This window comes from Pteropus medius, unplaced genomic scaffold (assembly GCF_902729225.1).
Source record: "Pteropus medius unplaced genomic scaffold, Ma_sr-lr_union100, whole genome shotgun sequence".
Classification (NCBI taxonomy): Eukaryota; Metazoa; Chordata; class Mammalia; order Chiroptera; family Pteropodidae; genus Pteropus; species Pteropus medius.
In genome coordinates this window covers 487,011-507,053 of record NW_024346980.1, presented here as the reverse complement: position 1 = coordinate 507,053, position 20,043 = coordinate 487,011, and the positions used below count along the sequence as shown (strand labels likewise).

At 58.9% G+C, this 20,043-nt stretch overlaps 2 protein-coding genes across 2 annotated transcripts; one reads left to right on the top strand and one right to left on the bottom strand.

Moving 5' to 3' along the window:
• Nucleotides 1–4,078: 4,078 nt before the first annotated feature.
• On the bottom strand, nt 4,079–11,170 carry LOC120614128 (uncharacterized). The gene is made up of 7 exons (XM_039876918.1): nt 11,130–11,170; nt 10,365–10,515; nt 8,160–8,330; nt 7,725–7,987; nt 6,885–7,030; nt 6,333–6,416; nt 4,079–4,980 (listed from the first exon to the last, which is right to left on the bottom strand). The coding sequence occupies exons 1-7, from the start codon at nt 11,168–11,170 to the stop codon at nt 4,559–4,561; spliced, it is 1,278 nt and encodes a 425-aa protein (XP_039732852.1). The 3' UTR covers nt 4,079–4,558.
• Nucleotides 11,171–11,453: 283 nt separating this feature from the next.
• On the top strand, nt 11,454–13,508 carry FNDC10 (fibronectin type III domain containing 10). Its single transcript, XM_039876853.1, has one exon. It carries the CDS (start codon nt 11,462–11,464, stop codon nt 12,140–12,142), a length of 681 nt encoding a protein of 226 aa, XP_039732787.1. The 5' UTR covers nt 11,454–11,461; the 3' UTR covers nt 12,143–13,508.
• The last annotated feature ends 6,535 nt before the right edge of the window (nt 13,509–20,043 follow it).

The following is a 20,043-nucleotide window of genomic DNA, read 5'->3' as shown; positions in this document are numbered from 1 at the left end:
GGACTTCCCGAAAAGGTCAATGAGAACTTGGTTCAGTAAACGACTCCCGCCCCACCCGTTAGGATTAAGTCACCTGTCAGGGTTCATTTTCGCGACCGCGCTGGCAGCTCCGTTACTGCTCGAACCCGCGCCTTCATCCTTGTAAGATCTTTTTTTTCCTCTCGAGTTAATACTTGCATAGTGTTTTTTTTACGCCTGAATTTTTGCTAAACCACAGCCATTTTTTTTTTTCAAATACTCCGACATCTTTGGCACATACCTATCAGTAACATTTTCCAAAGGCTCGAACACATTCGTTCTATTTAATTCCCAGAGACCTCTCCCCCAGAGCCTTCTGTCCTGCTCTTCCGATCTAGATTGCTAAGCCCGTTGCACAGCTATCACCTGGAGGTTTTCTCTGCCGTCATCCTGTGACTCTATCTTTCTCCTGTATCGGGTTCCCTGTCTTCTGGAATCTGTTGTCTGTCTGTTGGTTTACTCTCTCACTTTGCTGACATCAGTCCTCTAGTAGCTTCCTGGAAAGGGTATGTCACCGAGGCATTGCCCCTCTCAGGATAGAGAAATAGACAGCGGGCGAACCAGTTTTGCAGAGAGAAAGGTTTATTACAGGGAAAGCTTGATGCAGCAAAGGAGTGCGCTCAGGAGGAGAGGGGATGTGGCTCCCCCGAGGCCTACAGGCACAGCGTTTTTAGGGGCTCTCTGATGAGGGGCCACCCCTCCTCTTTTCCCTTTTCTTCCCTCTCCAAAGTATGTGGAAGCGAGTCCTACAATGCGCCTGCGCAATGAACGTGCATCCTACTTTGTGCGTAGCGCGTGCCATTGGCGTCTTAAATTATCTTCCCGGGGGTGTGTTTTTACTATGATAAAGAAGGAAAGTTAACCACAGGACAGAGTTAATTAACCATAGGATAGAGTTAACCGTAGGACAAAGTCAGTTAACCATAGTTACTACGTTACATAATTACACAGGACAAAGTTAACCAGAGGGCCGCTCTTTTAACTAATGCGCAGGCGCGACTTTGGTAGCATTCCCGGCCCTCGCTCATCTCCTGCGATTACGATTCTGGCGCTCTGTCCGCTCAGTGTTTCTTACTGGCCCAGGCACGTGGCTCAAGGTGGTTTCCCCAGATGGAAGTTCCAGCTACGGAACTACGGACCACAGGACCAAGTCTGAAATGTGTTTGTTCCACCCTCCTATCTGATCAATAGCTTGGCAGCGTGTAGAAGTCTAGGTTGGGAATATTTGCCGTCGAGATCTTTGAAGTCACAGCTTTTTGCTTTCAGCTGCCAGGGCTGCTGCTGAAAAGTCCAGAGCCCTTTGCGAGTGCTGCTCATCTGCGTTTGTCCTCCGGGCAGGCTTTCAGGGTCTCGTCCTCACCCGCGGTGTTCTCGAGCGTCACAATAATACACCTTGGTGTGGACCTTTCACTCACGGCACTAGGCGCACAGTGGTTCTCCAAACGCTGGAGGCTCGTGTCCGCCAGCGTGGGAGCTTCTTAGAGAACACCCCCTTCCATTTCCTGTGTTCTCTCTCCATGGGGTTCCCATGACTCAGACTCCGATGGGACTTCTTGGGCAAATTCTGTGTTTACCTCTTTTTCTGGTAGATAGCCTTAATTTTACCTTTCATCTTCTGTTGATTTCAGCTCTGTGATATTTATAATAAGAAATATGCATTTGGTCTTTGACGTCAGTTTCTGGCACAGAGCTCCTAAAACCCTTGAATTTCCTATGTGACTAGAGTCATAAAGGTTATTTTGACATTCATAATAAGCCGCTTTTAACCACAGTTTGTGTTGAGGTGGTTTTGAAACGCTCCTAAGCATGGGGGCTGGACACCAGGGGAACCAACCATGTGATTAGAGGGTTGGAAGTCCCAGCCTCGCCCCTGAACTCGAGGGAGGAGAGAGAGGGCTGGAGACTGAGTTCAGTCCCCAGTGGCCAATGATTTAATCACGCATGCCCATGAAATAAAGCCACCATAAAAAAAAAGACCAAAAAGGACAGGGTTCGGAGGACGTCCGGGTCTGTGAACACATGGAGATGCAGGAGCGGCTCGGGAGCCCTGTGCAGCTCCTGTGCAGCTCCTCCCTCTGCTCTCCCTGAGCGATGTCCTGTTAGAATACACGAGTGATCAGTAACTGAACTGCTTTCTGAGTTCCGTAAGCTGCTCTAGCAGATTAACCAAACCTAATGAGGGGGTTATGGGAACCTCTAATTCATAGCTAGTTGATCAGAAACACCTGGACTTGTGACTGTAATCTAAAGTGGGTGCAGGGTGGTGTTGGCCTCACGGGACTGAGCCCCCAGCCTGTGGGGTCTGACACTGTCTCCGGGTAGATGTCTCAGGGTCGAGTCGAATTGGATCATGTCTTGTCTGTGAAGTAGCAGAGTATCGAAATGGTTGGAAAGGTATCACAGGAAGGGCGGTGACAACGGTGTCCGGAAGCAAGGCAGGACACGAGTACTCTTGCTACGATTCCAAGCAGTAGTCTGAATGAACCCAGGGTTTAACAGAAGGTGAACCTCTGGGATGGAAATCAAACACATTTTAAGAGTCCGGACGTGGAGTCACGGAGCGCAGCCTGGGCAGCAGTGGGTGCCCGTCATTCCCGCACCGCACGACCCCGGGTGACTGGGGTGCACTGGCTCAAGCTTGTCGGCCGAAGAGAAGCTTCCAGACAGCAAATAATGGTAGAATCGCCTCCTGGAATGATGCCAAATGGACAGGGTGCGGGGCAAACGATTGTGGGAATTTTCAAGGGGATTAAAAATTCCAACAGAATATGGCAACCAGAACAGGGAATGCACCAGAACCCCCCTCCCTCCCCCCAGATCAGCCGTGTGTGCCACCAACACGGGGCACAGTGGGCATTGTTCCTTCTGCTGAAGACAGCAAGTCAGGACAACGGGCAACGGGCCCCGACCACGGGCACGAGTGTAACCAGAGTGTGCACGAATTCGATGCCCGCCCAGGAACTCTGCGGTGGGGCCGGTGGCTGTCGGCACAAGGCAGCCAGGACCTCTGAGACGCTGGCATGTCCTGAGAACCCAAGAAAAAGACCATCATCACTCGGGGTTCGGCGGCGTTCGCTTTGTGAGAAGCAGGAGCCTCTGCACTGATGTGGGACTTGAGAAGGTTTTGAAAAAATGAACCATGAAAAGCAGAAGTTGGATAAAGAAAGAATGGAACCACCGTGTTGACAGTTGTCTGTTGGTTTACTCTCTCACGAGGGTGACGAACAGAGAGTGCGAAAAAGGCGAACTGAGCCGCGAGCTGCAAGACGACTTGTCACGCCACAGCAGGAGAAACGGCCAGCGATGGGGTCAGCGAGGACAGAGCTCCAAAGGGGCCACACCAGTTTTAGAGCCAAAAGGAGCACAGAGATCAGGAGGGACGAGGACGCCGAAGGGCAGGAGGTCCCGGCAGCAACAGCAGCACGTCCCCAGCCCCTCACGAGGCTCTAGCTCGGGTGGTGGCCTCTCTGCTCCTTCTCCTCAAAGGAAGGGACGAAAGCGGGACGTGCTGGGGGCGGAAGCCACCGTCGCAGAATTAAAATGGAGCTGCAGGGCTGAGGCTGGAGCTGGGCGAGACCTAACAGGAACAGCACTGAAGCAGAAGACCAAGGGACCACAGAAGTGAGATCGCACAAGGGACAGGTGGGCCACTCGGTCCTCTCGCAGGAGGAGTTGAGATGGGCATAAAATTGGTGACAATGTGGGAATCTTAGCGGGCATGTCATAAGCATGTAACTCAATCACCCCTCCTCGTGGCAAACACTGACGGAGGCCGTGACGTCCAAAACGGTCCACAGGTTTGTAGGGCGTGTCTCATTAGACAGGCACATTGCGGCCGTGTAGGCGAAACCATAATCTTTTTAAAAAATAGCTGTAAATAGGTGTACTTTTTCCAAATGCTGCTCCAAGTTACTTACTAGAACTTCTTTGTATTACTTTTTTTTTTTTTTGTCAAAATATAGCGTGTCGGGGGTCAAATATATGGTGACGGAAGGAAATTTAACTTTGGGTGGCGATCACACCATGCAATCTACATACGACGTATTATCAAATTGTGCACTTGAAACCTATATAATTTTATTAACCAATGTCGCCCAATAAATTTAATAAAAAGAAAATAGCGTATAGACTACATACATTACAGCATGGACTATAAACATGCCATTCTCCTTCAGCCACGGTGTCCTTAAAACTATTCTTGAATGTCCCGCGACGTCGGCGAAGCTCGTTAGTTCGAGAATTGCTCGGCGGTGTGAGAAGTCACGTCGGGCTGTCTTGTATTTTACCCTCTGAGCTCGTCTTTGTTTTTCTCGAATCCCTTTCATAGCAGGCGTTCTTTCATAAGCACAATTTCTTTTCTCATTTCACTTTAGTTACAGATTTTTAGAAGCCTTTCTCCAGTCTCCTGCACCGACTCTCTCACGCAGGTCCCCTTCCTCTGTCAGCTTTGGTCTCCACTTCCTGTTGGAAGCTTACCTCAAATGTCTGGAGGGCGTCCTTCCTCTGTCCAAAGCTAAGACACCAGAACATAGGGTCAAGCTCAACCGAGAGTGTCAGCCTCCCAACAGAAGCGGCTTAAACACGGCAGGGCCTGTCCTGAGTCCAGGCGGTCCAGGGCCGGGGGCTCCTTCCCCTTGCCTGCTCTACCCTCCCCCGCGGGCAGCTCCCCAGGTGGCAGCTCCCAGGCTCGTGTGCCAGCCTGCAGGCAGGCGCCGCCACCAGCCGATATCCCATGGGCCAGAGTTTGGCACCAGCAGCTACGAGGAAGGCTGAGATGTGTGGTTTTGACGGGCGACCTCAGGTGAGCTAGTGACGTCACTGAGCAGTAAGGAAAGGTGGATTCGGGGGACGCCGGGCGCCACCACCCTTGGACCTCTGCAGAGTCGCCCTGGGCGAGCTGGAGAATCGTGTCCTCTGGGACTGTGCCGTTTCTCCCCAAAGTCAGGCCTGGCGGGCGTCCTCCTGGAAGCAGAATCGGGGAGAGATGCTGGAGGGGCCCCCCCTGGAGAGCAGGTTTCCAGTCAACCCCCCTCTGTTCAGTCTCCCCGCTCTGTGATTGTCCCAAGTTCAATCACCAAGGCCAGCACCATTTTTTCAGGGCTCAGCACACACTGGGCACGGCTCTGAGCGCTTCGCTGTGTTGTCACACGTAACCTTCACTCATCCCCGTGAGCCAGGGGTGTCGTCAGTGCCGCTTCACTGAGGACACCGAGAAGGTGGCCGAGGGATGTGCCCACGCCGCCACGCAGCTATGTGGGAGAGAGCCCAGCCCCGGACACGTGACCACACTGCCTGGGCGGGGTGAGTTCAGACCCCTGCCGGACCTCTGGTCAGGCCTGAGTCTCACTGCCTTTCTCGAAAACGTGCCTCTGGGACCCAAAATGTAAAAGCGAGGAAGGGGTACTCGCCCTACCAGATGGCATAGCACAGTCAGACTCAAGCAATTCCAGCCGTGTGGGACAGAGTGGAGTACAGACAGCTACGGGATCACGGGGTCCAGGTGGCCTCACAAATCCACCAGAGGGGGCCAGTTAACAAACGAAGCTGAGTCCTAGCGTGTGCTCGCGCAGGAGCCTGCCCCAAGCTGATCACAATCAAACTGAATGAAGCCACTAATGGAGGGAGGGAACCGAAGGGCAGTCCCTTCTCAGCCTCAAGGCCCTGCGAAGCCTTCGCGAATGACCCCCAAGCCAGGCATGATGAATCCAGGGCCACATGTTGGACCACGGAAGGTAAAGCATCCGCACCTGGCAGAACCACGACCCGCAAAGCCAAAGTCCAGAAACGGTGAGAACTATTTACAACTTGGAGACAAAAGGCTGAGGCAGCACAAGTTGGTAAGAAAAATAGGAAATGAGCCCAAGACACAAAAAGAACAGGGGAAAAAAAAGATTTTAAAAGGAAAGTTCGCGTATTTTTTTAAAGGCAGGAACCCTCAGGACATTTCTGATAGGGGAGAGGAACAAAGGGGCCCCGCATGTCCAGCAGGTGGCGGTCGCCGTCTGCCCACAGCCGCGCGCCGCGCGCCCCCTGCCGGAAGCGAGCTGAACGCCCAGGACGCTGATACCGTGACCCGGGACAGGGCACCTTCGTGCCCGTGCAGAAAGCGTCTGCTGGAGGGCAGTGTTTGCAGCAATGTGTGTGACAGCAAAACACGGAAGGCAAACCTTGTCCATCCACAAGGTGAAGCCCCCTAACTCCCGCGTGTATCTCTAAGACACGTCATTAAAGAAAGGTGACAGGGACAGCACCTAGTATGCTCCGACTCTAAACGCCGGGAGTGGATTACACTCCCTGATCTGCCGTGTCCATACCTGCCTGTGGACCGACACACTGAGGAGAGGTGGGTTCACGTAACGTACTTTTCTCACGTCCTATTGGTGAGCTAGGTTTTGCCCCTGCAAAAAAAAAAACAAAAAAAAAACAGACAATGACATAAACCAACGATTAAGCGAGCAGAGTGCCATTTTCAAGGACAAGTGATGAGATCATTTGAAAGACCTTGTGGATGAAACAATGGAAAATCTGTATAAAATATAGAAGTGTCATTTCAAATGCGTGCCCAGCTAAGAGAACCCTGGACCGTAAGAGGCTGTGGCCGGGCGGCCGGCCTGGTGAGCAGGGGAGGAAGAAGGTCGGGCCAGGCGGTCCGCGCGGGTCAGTTCGGGAGGCCGCAGACGCGTCGTGGAGGAATCGTGCGCCCTTTCCCGGTTCGCCGTGCTCCGCGGCCCCACACTTTAACTGAGTGACCCGGGAGGGGACTTTGCTGGTTCACCACTCAGCGCACACATGCGCCCCGCCACTCGGCAGAGGGGCCGGGGACGCGAGTGAATAGGGCGGATGGCTCCCTTTCCCCGGGGGCTGACCTGCAAGTATCTCCGGCGAAACGCTAACGATCACGTTCAAGGGAAAGCAGACTGCGCCAGCGCGGAAGGGGACAGACTCCCGAGTCCGCCAGCCGCAGGGGCCCACGGCACTGTGGATGCTGCGTAAGGCGGGGGTTCTGTGTGACCTGATTGCGCGGAGGGGGAAGAGGGAGCTTCCTCATTAGGGGCAAAAAAGAGGACACAATGACAGACGCAGCAGGAGTGAGGACACTGCACGTTTTAATGGCAACGGTTTGAAACATTAAAGGGAACATTCCCGGGGACTCTGAGTAGACCGAAGTCAGCAAAGTGGCCTGAGATGCGGTGGAGGGGCCAGCAGGGCCGCCGGCTGACGCCCTGACCCCAGGAGGACCAGCTGGCCCTGCATAGACCAGTCAACCCCTGCTGACCAGCGAGGCCCAGCCCTCGTCCTGCCTTCCTACGTCCTTGGGCACTGCGGGCTCCCTAGGGGTCTCTGTGAAGAGCAGCAGAGCCAGACAGAACCGGTGGTCACTTTGCACACGTGCCTTCTCGCCGATCTGTGGACACAGCATGGGCGGACTCTGATCTCTGCTCACCACACTCTTTTGCTCAATTTAAAGCATTTTAGGCAAAAGCCGCCTCTTGCCGAGGCCTGTCCTAACCATGCCTGGGAGGACACTAGGAAGCTTGGGAGCCACAGGAGGGACCCTCTAGAGCCCGGCAGGTCCTTCCACCTCCTGGTCCCCTCCCCAAGGTCTTGGGACAACAAGCCCCCTGGTCAGACTCGTCTCCACGTCCCAGCTCATGGGGCCTGAGCCTCAGTTTCCCCCCTGCTCTAGGTGGCATCAGCCCGCTCACCCAGCTGGTGGGTGAGTGGCCCTTTGGACCCAATTGCTATCCCCTTGTGCTGCCGAGTCCTGGCTGGGCTGCACCAGGCAGTGGAGGACCGTGGGGTCCCAGGCCAGCCTCCCATTCTTGTGCCCCCTGGGACCCCTGGGCACGGGCTCTGTTCTCAAAGGTACGCAGAGCTCTGTGCTGCCACCGCCCTGGGCTGACAGCCTCTGGGGCTCAGGGCTGGGCAGGCCACGGGCCCCAGGCACCAGGACCTGTCCAGCCTTGCTCTGCAGAGGAGAAACCAGAGGCCCCGACGGCAGGGACGGGGGGCCAGCCTGCTCCCACCCTGCCCTGGAGACGGGCTTCCGGACGCCCTGCACAACTCTGCCACAGGTGCCTTGGGGTGGGGAAGCAGCTGGGGCTGGAGTGCCCACGCCCCCGCCTAGCTGGGACTGTCACCCTCTGGGCACGGGCCTCCTCCCTGCCGACGATGCGAGGAGACAGGTGAGTGTACACGGGCCCCCGGCGCACAGGCGAGGCCCGGGGCACGGCGGCATCCACACTGGGGCCTGTGGCCCCTCGCCCCTCAGGCTCACGTCTTGCACCGGCAATGGCTGCCGTGGAAGCCCGCTGGCCACAGCGTCACCGGGTCCTGCGGTGGCCAAGGCACCTGCAGGGCAGCACTGGGAAAGGCTGTCCCACCGAGGACTCGGCCTTGCTGTCCACCACGGCGAAGGCCCTGCCCCGTCCTCAGGGCCCCGACCTCGTGAGAATGGAGCAGCGCCCCCGAGGCCGGGTCCCAGGCCCCTCGCCCGCCAGGAGCCCCGTCCTCCCCTGGTCCTCTGGGGCCGAGCTGTCTGCGAGGAGAAAGGAAGGGAAGCACTGCAGGGGAGGAAGATGCAGAGGCGAGGACGGGAGCCCGGGAGCCCTGAGGGGCGGGGCCGTGCTGTGGGGCAGCTGCTGCCCCGGGCGCCCCTCCTCCTCACAGGACCTGAGTAGCAGTCACCAGGTCCCCGTGGCCCTCCGTGCTCAGGGGCCCAGCCAACTGCCAAGAGGCCCCAGGCACCTTGTCTGGAAGCCCATCCCTGGCTGGGTTCCCCAGAAGTCGCCGTTGTCAGGCTGGTCCAGCCTGCCCCTGCTGGGCCCCCACGCTGGGCAGGAGCTCGGACAGGGCAGCGGCCCGGGGCCTGGCCTGGGTGGCTGCACGTGCACACCCCCTTCCTGGGTATGAGTGGGGACTAAAGGGGTCCTGTGGGTGGCAGTGGCCCGCGGGCTCTGGGACAGGCCCGGGTGATGATAGGGCTGGAGCAAAGGGACCGGCAGGGGGTGCAGAGGGGACGCAGGCCACAGAGGCTTCCAGGGACGCCGTATTTATAGTCAGTCTGGTGCCTCCGAGCAGAAGCCAAGACAGTCTGATACTTATTTTTCTGGCACCTTCTATTTATGATTGTGATATAAAGTCTTTTAAAAAACATTCTTTAAGTGAAAAAGGGTCTAGACTAAGCGAAAACATTGAAAAAGATACTGCCTGTGTGACCACTGCCGCTTGCCCGTACTGAGCAGAAATGGCGGCAACCCCATGTGGCACGGGAGCAGGGATGGACGGTCTGTGGGGCCAGGGGACTGGGCGGAGTCCTCCCTCACAGGCTGTGCCTGGTGGCCGAGGGGACCCCTTTGCCCCTAGATGGCTGAGCCCTGGGACTGGGCCTCCGCGAGATGTGGCAGGGCGTCCGTAGCTGCAGAGGTGGGTGTGGTGGCGCTGTGGAGTGAAGGGTGGGGGGGGGGGTCCCTCTCATGGTCTCTGGGGACGGTTCCTTTGCTTCATGGGCCCAGAATCCTCAGGTGGGAAGTGGGGTTTCTGCTCCCCCGTCCTGCTGTCCAGGGATGTCTGGGGCACAGCTGCCCCCACTGAAGGTAGGCAAGATGCCCCAGACAGAGGACGAGCCCAGGGCGGGCCGCGGAGCCCTCAGCCTCGCAGGCGGTTCCGTGGGCCAGCAGCACAGGGCACGCCACTCCAGACTCCGCGGGAGGCCTCAGGAGGAGATTTTCCACTGGCTGGCAGATGGGCACCAGCTGCCCTCAGGCCCAGAGATGCCACGGTAGTGGAGACTGGGGTGATCAGAGCATGGGCCCTCCCCCAGCACTGTCACGGGGCTGGGCCACTGCTCTGCCCAGCCCTGGCCCCTACCCCTCGGGCAGAGCAGCCACAGTTGCCTCAGGCTTCCACTGGGACCAACGTGAGCAAGTTGGCCTGTGCTCTGGAGGATTCAGGGTGGGGACTTGGGGGTCCCTATATCTCCATCCCTTCCTGCTTTCCTGGAGGAGGGCCTTCTCTGCGTGAGGGAAGGGCGGAGCCAGGGTGTGGCCAGACAGGGCCCATCCCCAAACCTTTAGGCCTAGGCAGGTGTGAGGCGTGTAGCTGGGGTGGGGGCCCTCCAGGCCAGGTAAGGAGGGTTGCTGGCCAGGGCTCGTGTCTAACCCTTAGCTCCCAGCTCTAGTAGAGGCCTTGGGATCTGATGCTGACCAGGCATTTTTCAGCTGAGGAGGACTTAGTGAGGCTGAGGGCGGGGGAGCGGGGCCATGGCCGTCCAGAGGCTGGGGCCCCAGAACTCAGTGATTGTAGCGGTCTAGCCCTCCTCCCCTGCCCCCAGGTGAGTACAGCACCTGGAAGCTGCCATAGGAGCCAAAGGCCCACAGCGCAGTTGCCAGGGACTCCCCCCACCAGGGCACAGCGTGGTCCCAGAACCGGGGGTGGCCTGCTTCATGTCCAGTCAGGACAGGCGGGCCCGCCAGGTGTCCTCTGGCCCCTGAGTGCCTGGAGGAGTAGGCAGGGAAGGGATTGAGGGGCCAGCGTCTTCAGGCCCGTCCTGAAGTTAAGAGTAGAAGGTGTGTGTCTTCCTTCCTGGGGGCTGCTCCCTTGGTCAGGCTCTGACCCCTTCCCGGCCCATCGGGAGGGCGACCCCAGGGTTGAATCCAAGCAGAGCCTAGTCTGCCTCGCAGCTGCCTCTTTTGTGTGAAGCGAAAAAAGTTTTCACCCAAGGAAGCCTCGTGGCGCCCCCTAGGGCTGTCCACCTCCAACGGAGCATAATCCATGAGGGCGAAGGCAAGTCTCCGTCCTGGCCCCCTCCCCTGTCCCGGCAGGTGGGAACCTTACTGTGGGTCCCCACCGCCAGTCTGGGATGGAGCAGCTTGACCCGGGGTCCTGCGCGCTGCAGGCCGCTGCCTCCCCACCCCATCCAGAGGCACAGCGTCCCCGACTGGCATGGCCGAGGGCAGTGGCGGTGCCCTCGGAGGCAGTGCCCTCGGGGGCCGCGACCGAAGACCACAGCCCACGTAAAGCTTCGGAAAGCCTGGCGGGGCGAGGATCCCAGTGCGCTCGCACGGCGATAAGCGGAGGGCGGGTGGACCCGCGCGGTGCCCGCCCCCAACCCATCCGCGCGGCCGGCAGCCAGGGGCGCCGCCACCGCCATGGTCGCCCCCGGGGCTCGCGTCCACCGCCCCGCGCCTCCTCTCCTCCGAGACCCGCTCTCCCGGGGCCCGCGGGCCGCGGCCTGGCGAGGGTTAAGGGGGGCGGGGCGTGGGGCGGCCCCGCCTCCGCCGCCGCGCCGGGTCCGAGCGCGCACGGGGCGCGGGGGCGGGTCGGAGCGGGCGGCGGCGGCGGAGGGCGCGGCGCGCCGGGCGAGCGCGGGGAGCGGCGGCGGCGCGTCCCGCGTGACCCTCCGCCCGCGCCCCTGCGCCCCTGCGCCCGGCCCAGCCGCAGGATGCGCGCCCCGCCGCTGCTGCTGCTCCTGGCCGCCTGCGCGCCGCCGCCCTGCGCCGCGGCTGCCCCGACGCCGCCGGGCTGGGAGCCGGCGGCCGACGCGCCCTGGTGCCCCTACAAGGTGCTGCCTGAGGGCCCCGAGGCGGGCGGCGGGCGCCTGTGCTTCCGCAGCCCCGCGCGCGGCTTCCGCTGCCAGGCGCCCGGCTGCGCGGTGCACGCCTCGGCTGGCCACTTGCTGCGCGCCAGCGTCCTGCGCAACCGCAGCGTGCTGCTGCAGTGGCGCCTGCCGCCGGCCGAGGCGCGCCGCGTGCGCGCCTTCGCGCTCAACTGCTCGTGGCGCGGCGCCTACACGCGCTTCCCGTGCGAGCGCGTGCTGCTCGGCGCCTCCTGCCGCGACTACTTGCTGCCCGACGTGCACGACGGCGTGCGCTACCGGCTGTGCCTGCAGCTGCTGCCGCTGCGCGCCGAGCCCGCCGCCGCCGCCCTAGAGTCCCCCGGGCCCACGGAGTGCGTGGAGTTCGCCGCCGAGCCTGCGGGCATGCGGGAGATCGTGGTGGCCATGACGGCGGTGGGCGGCTCCATCTGCGTCATGCTCGTGGTCATCTGCCTGCTCGTGGCCTACATCACCGAGAACCTCATGCACCCGGCCTTCGGGCGCCCCGGCCTCCGCAGGCAGCCCTGAAGCTCCAGACGGCCGCCCGCCGGGGCTCTGTCTGCGACACACGCGCGGGAGGCTCCAGGGCCCTCCGGCCACGCCGCTTCTCATTCCTGCGCCCTCCTTCGGATCTCCACGCAGGGCCGGCACGGGATGGATCGGGCACCGGCAGCCGCGCCAGGGCCTTGGATTCGTCGCACCACCTTCCCAGCAGGGCATCCGCCTCCCGGAATCCAGCTCGGGACTGGCCCTTGGCCCTGGACAGAGGTGCCAGCGGCATCCAGGGTTCTTCCTGCACCCCAGAGGCCGTTATAGGGGCCGCCAGGACATAGAGCCCCTTCTCGCAAGAGCCATTGGCACCCCGTGTCGTCACTCTTCACCTCCAGCCTGTGCCGAGTTGGAAAAACCAGGCTGTCGTCATCGCTCTGTCACTGCGCTTTGCCGGCGGGAGGCCCCCTGGAGCTTGTCCTGTCTCCGCCCCACCCCAGTGGGCTTAGGTTAGCTTCGTGCCTTAGTATCTCGGGCCCACTGCCGTGCCAACCACCTGTCCTGTGCTGTCCAAGGGGGTCTGTGACGCTGAGACTGGCCGGCTGTGTGTGCTTTTGGCCAGATTCTCCCTGGGACCCCCCCCTACTTCAAGCTTTGCAGGAGAGTCGGTAAGCAGTGTCCTGTGGTGTGTCCCTACGTGGGTGTCTGACAAGCTAGGAGCCACTTGCAGCTCAGCAAGCGGGGCCTGCTGTCCAGCTGCTCCGGGGGTGAGTGTCCTCTGACCTTGAGAGAAGCTGGCAGTTCTCCAGGGCTGGGTGTCCTCAAGTGCTGCCTCTGAGGAAGACTGTTTGTGGCGAGCGGGGGCGAGTGGCTGGGAAGAGGGGGCCTGGTCCGAAAGGGCAGCGTTGGATCCCAGGGCAGATCAGGTGTCGGCCTTGCCGAGCTGCACCTTCCACTGTGGTCTCCATCCCGAGCCTCAGCCACAGCACAATGGACAGCACCACCCAGCCCCCCCTGTGCTGGGGACCAGGAGCCCAGAATCTGCCCGCAGCGCCGCTGCCCACTCACCCGCTGTGGACTGAAGGCTGGCCTTGCCCGTCCCTGGCAGACCTAGGCACCCTGGCCAAGCTTGCTTCCTGTGCTGACCGCCTGGCAATGCTGGGTGCCGAGAGGGTGTGGCCAGCCTGGTCCCCACGAGCCCCTGACTGACCACCCAGGACCTGGCATTTCTGGAGTCACTGTGGCTAACCCCCCACCCCCAGCGGCGGCCAGCACCCCCAGGCCCTGACGGGGGCCCCTGCAGCGCCCACTCCCCACCCCTGTCTGCTCTGCTCCCCCTGGCGCAGCGTGGGTCAGGCATGAGCCGGGCACCTGCGTCTGAATGTCCATTGTTCTTAGACCACGACCACCGTCTCCTGTGCTTATTTGGGAGGTGGGAGCGGGGTGCAGGCTGAGGGGGAAGGGCTGGGCCCCTTTCTCCCAGCTCCCCCAGCTCCTCGAGCCTCAGCGCGCTGGCTGGGCTCGGGCCCTTGGCCCGGTCAGGTGGGCCAGCCCCGGGCCGGCGCACAGGCGCCCTGCCCTTGCCATTCCCGGCAGAGGGGGAGGCAGGATGTTCCACTCTGCTGGGCCGCCCACCCCTAGACCTTGGGAAAGCATCTTCTGGGCCTGCGGTGTTGGGCGGGGGTGGTGGGTGGCACCTGCTGCAGTTGGAAATAGCCCCGTCTTGTGGGTGGCCCACTTGAGCGGTGACAAGCACCAATTAGGTGGCTTCGGGAAGAGCCCCCTCCCCGGCATGAGCCCCCATGCAATGCTAGAGCTGGGTAGGGGGACAGAGGGTAACTCTAGGGCTCCTGTGTGTGACCTGCCCTAGGTCACCACCCACCCTCCCAGAGGGCCTTCCCCCACCTTGGCTGTCCTTGAGATCCGGGAGTCTGCTGTGACCCTGAGGAGCAAACACAGCGGAGGGGGTGGGGGGAAGGCTCTGGAGTGACTCATCCTTGGGCGGGGGGAAGGGGTGCAGCCCTGCAGCTACATGGCTGGGGCGAGAGTGGGCAGGGTGCTGGGGAGTCTGGGTCCCTGGGGACCCTTTGCCTTGCTGCCATCCCGGGCCACCTATGAAGGGCACTCAGATGTCTCCCACAGGGTGCAAGCGGGGACCCCTGGCGGCCCCTGTGTGCGGCTCCCTGGCATCTGTCCATTGGCTCCAGGGTGCAATTGGGTACTAGAGCTGGGGTCATGTGACCCTGCCGGAGCCATCTCGAGGTTCCCTGAGGCCTGCGCTCCTCTCCCGCCCTGCCCTCCACCTGATTTGGGGCCTCGGTTATGGGCTAGAACCACGGGCCCGTCCTCTTAGCCCACAGGGACACAGTCAGCACTGACGCCCAGCCTCTTCCGGAGATGCCTGTTCAAGGCTCTGTTCCAGGGGCTTCTTGGAGGCCCGGGTCCAGCGGCCCTGCGCCGCACCATCCAGCCCTTAGGCCTGGCCTGGGAGGCTCACTCTGCTGTGAGCTCACAGTTATCCCCACAAAATTCCTCTCCCAGGTGGCCCCACCATCCTTCCAGGGGTGCAGGGACACTCAGGTTTCTCCCCCCAGCCCCTCCTGATCCTGAGGCCACCTTGTCCAGCATCCCCACCTCCCAGAGGAGCCTCCCTGTCCTTTTCTGTCCTCTCTGACGTGGCCTCTGCTCTCCTTGTGGCCACGCCCATCCTGACTGCGCTGGTGGTGACATCTCTCCTCTCCTGTGACATCTGTGACATCCGCGGGCTTCCCTGTGCCCTGGAGGTGGGTCCAGATGCCTCCTTTGTGCTTGAGGCTTCGCCGTTCTCATGGTGCCTGAAGATGCTTCAGCTTGTAATCTTCTGATAGGGACCAGAGGTAAGTGCTCCGATCCTGAGAGGAGGCTTTCTTGGCCGTCGCCCTGGCTCTGCCCTCAGGAGCCACACGGCCTCGGTTTCCTCCCTTGAGGTGCCAACGGCAGTAGCATGTCACGCGCAGGCCGCTGGTGTGAGCACAGCCAGCGAGGCGGGTCAGCCGTCGCCATCCTGCTACTGCCCAGGCCGGCACCCCAGGACTGCATCCCCCACCTGACCTGCTCGAGCTCCAGACACATGGCCCTGCTCGAAACACCCACCATGGCTTCTGTTCACTACTGCTCATCCCCAAACCTGGCTCACAGCACATGCTCCCCACTTGCCACCAGCATGAGCCAAAGCCGCTCTGTGAACACCTGCGGAGCGCCCCATGTGGCCAGCCCTGGGGTCCCAGTAATGATACCGGAAGGCAAAAGGTACCCCCCACTCCCGCAGCGGTCCCACAGTCCACTAGGATGGGCCTGCTCTGGGCACACTGGGGGCCATTCAGGCCTCAGAGGAGAAGCCGGCTTCATCGCTGGCCCTGAAGACCCCTCTACCCCAGGGGCTGCTGAGTGGGGGCCGGGGGGAGGGGGACACAGTACAGCAGGCAGGATCAAGAGCGAATGGAGGGAAAGTTTCTCAGCAAGGGGTGGGGGATGGGGCTGGCATTTCCCTGCTGGTCTTAAGAGTAGAGATCGGGGCTGTGGGATTTCGTCTTCAGGGACAGCTGGGGACACTGGCCTGCGGGCCAGTGATTTGACAACTTTGGCCTGAGTCTAGAGCGAGTCCTGTGACACCCAGGGCCTCTCCACATCTCTCTGGGGACCAGGCGCGCAATCTCAGTGAGCGCTGGCAGCGGGGACGTGGTGGCCCCGTTCCAGTGCGCCACGTCCACCTCCCCCGTCATGTGTCATCTGGTCCCGGGTTCCCTCCCACTCGAGTCTCCCTTTAGAAGTCTCCCTTTATCTCTACGTTGTCAGCAGTATTTTTAAGTCCTCACTTTCCCGGTGACCTCAGAGAACTCCCCCCATCTCTGAGGCAGGTTGGTTTTCAATAACTTTTACTATTTTCCTAACTCCGTTTAACTTGTGATGAAATGTCCGGCAAAATCTGTCTGTTTTCTGGGCATGTCTTTCTGGCGCGACTTCTTCATCTGTAGGGATGTCCCTGTGCTTCTTATTCTCTTTCTGTCCGACGCTAAATCTGAGGGGTTTGACCGCTATTCTGCTCTGTTGGTCACAAAACGCAGATGATTTCCCTAGGCCCTCGGGCGGGTGCGCTGGGCGGGTGGCCCCCTGACCTCCCAGCTCTGCTGCTGTCACGAAGCATTACCACACACACGGCCTCGGTGTCTGGACGGCCTCCTCCCTTTGTCCAGTGTCCCTGTCCTGCTTGACTCGGATTCCAGTCCGGCCACGTCTTCCTGCGCCGTTCCCTTCCCCCTCGCCGGCAGCCCTCTGATGTGTCCCTGGGTCCCTCTGCGTCTTCACTTAGAGAAGGGCTGTCGATCCGTTTTTTACTTTTGCTGGATGCCGTGTCTTTGGGATTTATCCGTGTTGCGTGTGCACTAACGTTTAATCTTTTCTGCCCGTTGCACACGATTTCTAGTGTGCCCCTCCTCCATACTCACTGTCCTCACCCCAGGAACAATGCTGGAAGCTGTGACATTATCACAGTGTTCCGGGGAGACCCTCAATCATCCCCTTAGGGACCTGTGTGACAACTTCTCTCGGGGAGAGATGGATGGGTCTCGGGTGTGTGCACTGAATTCCACCGATGTCGTCAGTGTGTCCTGCGTGACTGAAGCAGCTGGCACTGCTACCAGCGGGGCAGGTGGCTTTACTACCTTCGTCTCCTCGTGAACACCATACCACTCGGTCCTCTCGCGCTCGTCAGCCTGTGGCCTGTGTAGCAGAAACCGTTTTATGTGGGTTTGCTTTCTTCCGATTACAGAGGGGTATTGCGTCACTTACTAGTCCTACCGGCCACTTTAATTTTCCCTGTGTACAAACTGCTTATTCGTGTTCTGTATATTTCCCATCGCTTTGCCTTTTCCCCCTTAACTTCCAGGAGTTCCGTGGATACTCTAGATCAGCACTGTCCAGTAGGATTTTCTGGAATTATGGAAATGTCCTTTATCTATGCTGTAGTAGTTTCCTGGGGCTGCTGTAACAAATCGTCACCAACTAAGGGGCTTACAACCACAGAAACATGTTCTCTCGCAGTCGGCAGGGTGCTTCCTTCCGCAGGCTCTGAGGGACATTCTGTTTCAGGCCACTGTCCAGCTTCTGGTGCTGCCAGAAATCTCTGACGGTCTCCTTTGTGTCTCATCATCCCCCTCTCTCCTATAAAGACACCTCTCACTCCAATCCAGCATGACTTCGTCTAATTCGATTACATCTGTAAAGTCTCCTATTTCCAAATAAAGTCATATTCACTCACCGGGTGCGGGGGTTAAGACAGCAGCGCAATCTTTTGGCAAACGCAGTGCCCTCCACGGTAGACACCAGTTGTTGTGGGTCCAGGGGACCTGAAATGTGGCTGATGTAACTGAGAAACTACATTTGAAATATTAAGGTTAAGCAGCCACATGTGCTTAGTGGCTGCTGTGTAGAGCACCACAGCTCTAGACGCGTGCCCTTCGCTGTCTTAGATGCTGCAAATATTTTCTCCTGTGCCGTTAATGTTGTCACTAGTATCCTTTGTTAAAAAGAAGTCATTAATTTTGATGACATCGGACCTATTATTTTTTTCTACATCATTTGCATCATCTTGGTTTTAAGTGATCCCTACACACCCAAAGAACATAAAAATATTTTCCTATGTTTTTTCTTGGCTTTATGATTTTACCTTTCATAGTTATGTCTTTAATCTAGCCTTTGTGTATGGCGTGAGGTAGGGATCCAATTTTCTATCCATATAGTGAGGCCATTTTCCCCAGCCCAGTCTGCAGAAACAATTCACCTGTTTCCAGTACGGGGAAATGACTGCTCCAGCTTATTTCCTGGAGTTTGCAGGATGCGGAGCAAGGATGGGGCTCAGGCAGAGCCCAGGGGCTCCCTGACTTGAGGGGATGAGTCTGGGAGGTCAGGGAGGTGGCTGGAGTTCACAAGGCAGAACAACAAAGAGTAAAGAGGACATGGAGATCTGTAGCTTATGATCTCAGCGGTCCTACTGCTAGATGGCTCATCTAGGGTATGAGCAGGCTCATTTGCCAAACGGACCAAATTTAGGGGGCAGGGGAATTTCCATTTCACCCCAGTCCTTTTCTGGAAAGGTCTCAGTTCAGCCTTTAACCAACACGGGTGAAGGCTACGTGAGCGGAGCCAACATCTGAGGGAAGGCCAGAATTTTCCGTAAGAACCATGGGCAGACTCATCAGATTTTTATGAGCGAGTCTGAATTTTGTTGTAATCAGCAGACTTTGCCGAGAGAGCTCCAGGTTTTCTAGCACTTTGCCAAAAACCAGGTTTGTTTTTACCAAATCCCTTTTGGGGTGTTCCCGGCTAGCATGCCTCATTCCACACCAGGACTGCCTTTACGACCAGCATAAGAACGAGCTGACAGGAAGCGGGAAACCCAGGCGGGTCGGTCTGAATCCTGTGTCACATTCTCAGTGAATCTGCGAGGCCCCTCCATCGCCTTAGGGAATGCTCGAACTGTGGCTCACAAGCTTTAGTCCAGGGAACGCATGAAACTCAAGGTCTGACAGGATGTTCCGAGGGCTTTGCTCTGAAGTGACAGGTACTGGTAGGTTCCAAGGTGGGCATGACAGAAGGTTCGAGGGCAGGGGCCACCCGAGGTGGAGCTGGGATGGACGCAAGGACACTGGAGTCGAAGCAAGACAGCTCCGGACCAGAGCCGAGGACAAGGGGTTGGGGGAGGCGGCGGGCAGCAGCTACAGGAGCACAGGGCTTCCGAGGCGGGCTTCTCCTTTGGACGTCGTGAGCCTCGGGGAGTTCTCAGACTTTATCTCGCAAACAGGCAACTTCAGATCCCCGGTCATGTTCGGACGCCTCGAGAGCCCACTGGAAATAGGCGCTCGGTTTAGCTTCAGCAGTTTCAGAGCTATGATCGTCCAATTCGGTTTCAAGGAAAATCTGGGACTCTCAAAGGCTCCATAATGGCCATTAACGGTCTAAATTACTTTTGGTCATATCGGTCCGTTTAGTGGAAAACGCACGCGAGACCGCGGTTTTTAAACCAAAATTCGGCCAGGCTCCCTGTCGGAGGGACACCCCGAGAATACTGACACCGGAAACCCCATTTTCCCGAGGCTTTTCCCTAGCACCAGGGCCCACACAGCCTAAAACGGCTCAAGCAACTGTGGGCTGGTAGCAGCCAGTCTCCTCCAGGACAGCCCGGTCACAGAAGGGTGGGGCGAGTTCTGGTAGAGACAGCCTGCTTCCCCAGAGCCCGCTGTTACTGCGCGACAACTGGGGTAGCCCCAAGACTGAAAACCTACCTCCGGAAGCTGAGGGCAGGGGGGGACAGAAGGAAGCTGCTGCCACTTCCGTCTGCTAAAGGGCCAAGTTTATCCAGGGAAATGTTCACGCAGAGGGCATCTTGGCTGCGCCACGAATGGACCCACGCTCCGCTCAGCACGCGTCAGATTATTCGGGGCGAGACGGGGTAGTCACCCGTACCAGTAGGTGACTACTCTCAGGTACAGATAGCGGCTTCACATACTCGACTGGGTCAGAACAACAGAACATCTCTGGACCCAGCACATAGTAGGAGGCAGGGGAAGGGTGCTGGTTTGTTTCAGAATAAACACTGATTATGATTGGTCTCCAGGGACGTTTGAAGGGAACAATCTCCCTTCTGGCCTAGGTCCAGCTCGCGGGTCAGCAGAGGTCACGTCTTGGAGCAGTCTCTCCTCCGCCCCTGGCCAATGACTGAGTGACAGTTTCAGTGGGGCAGTCTGGTTCCAGACAAACCAGACCAACGGCCAGCACAGATGAAGCAGCTCCAAAAGAATCAAGTCAGCGGCTAGCACGGTCCCCAAAACAGCTTGATCCCCTAGGAGGTCGAACCCAAATGTCAAAGGAGAGCTCACAGCAAACAAAGCCTTTTAATAGAAAGA

What these genes read in the sequence shown, in the direction of transcription:
- FNDC10 (XM_039876853.1), top strand. Translation starts at nt 11,462, where the DNA reads ATGCGCGCCCCGCCGCTGCTGCTGCTCCTGGCCGCCTGCGCGCCGCCG.
- LOC120614128 (XM_039876918.1), bottom strand. Translation starts at nt 11,170, where the DNA reads ATGGCGGTGGCGGCGCCCCTGGCTGCCGGCCGCGCGGATGG. An exon ending in GCTCCTATGGCAGCTTCCAG is followed by an intron (nt 8,331 to 10,364) that starts GTGCTGTACTCA and finishes CGCTGTGGCCAG; the next exon opens with CGGGCTTCCACGGCAGCCAT. An exon ending in AGGAGGCCCGTGCCCAGAGG is followed by an intron (nt 7,988 to 8,159) that starts GTGACAGTCCCA and finishes TCTCCTCTGCAG; the next exon opens with AGCAAGGCTGGACAGGTCCT.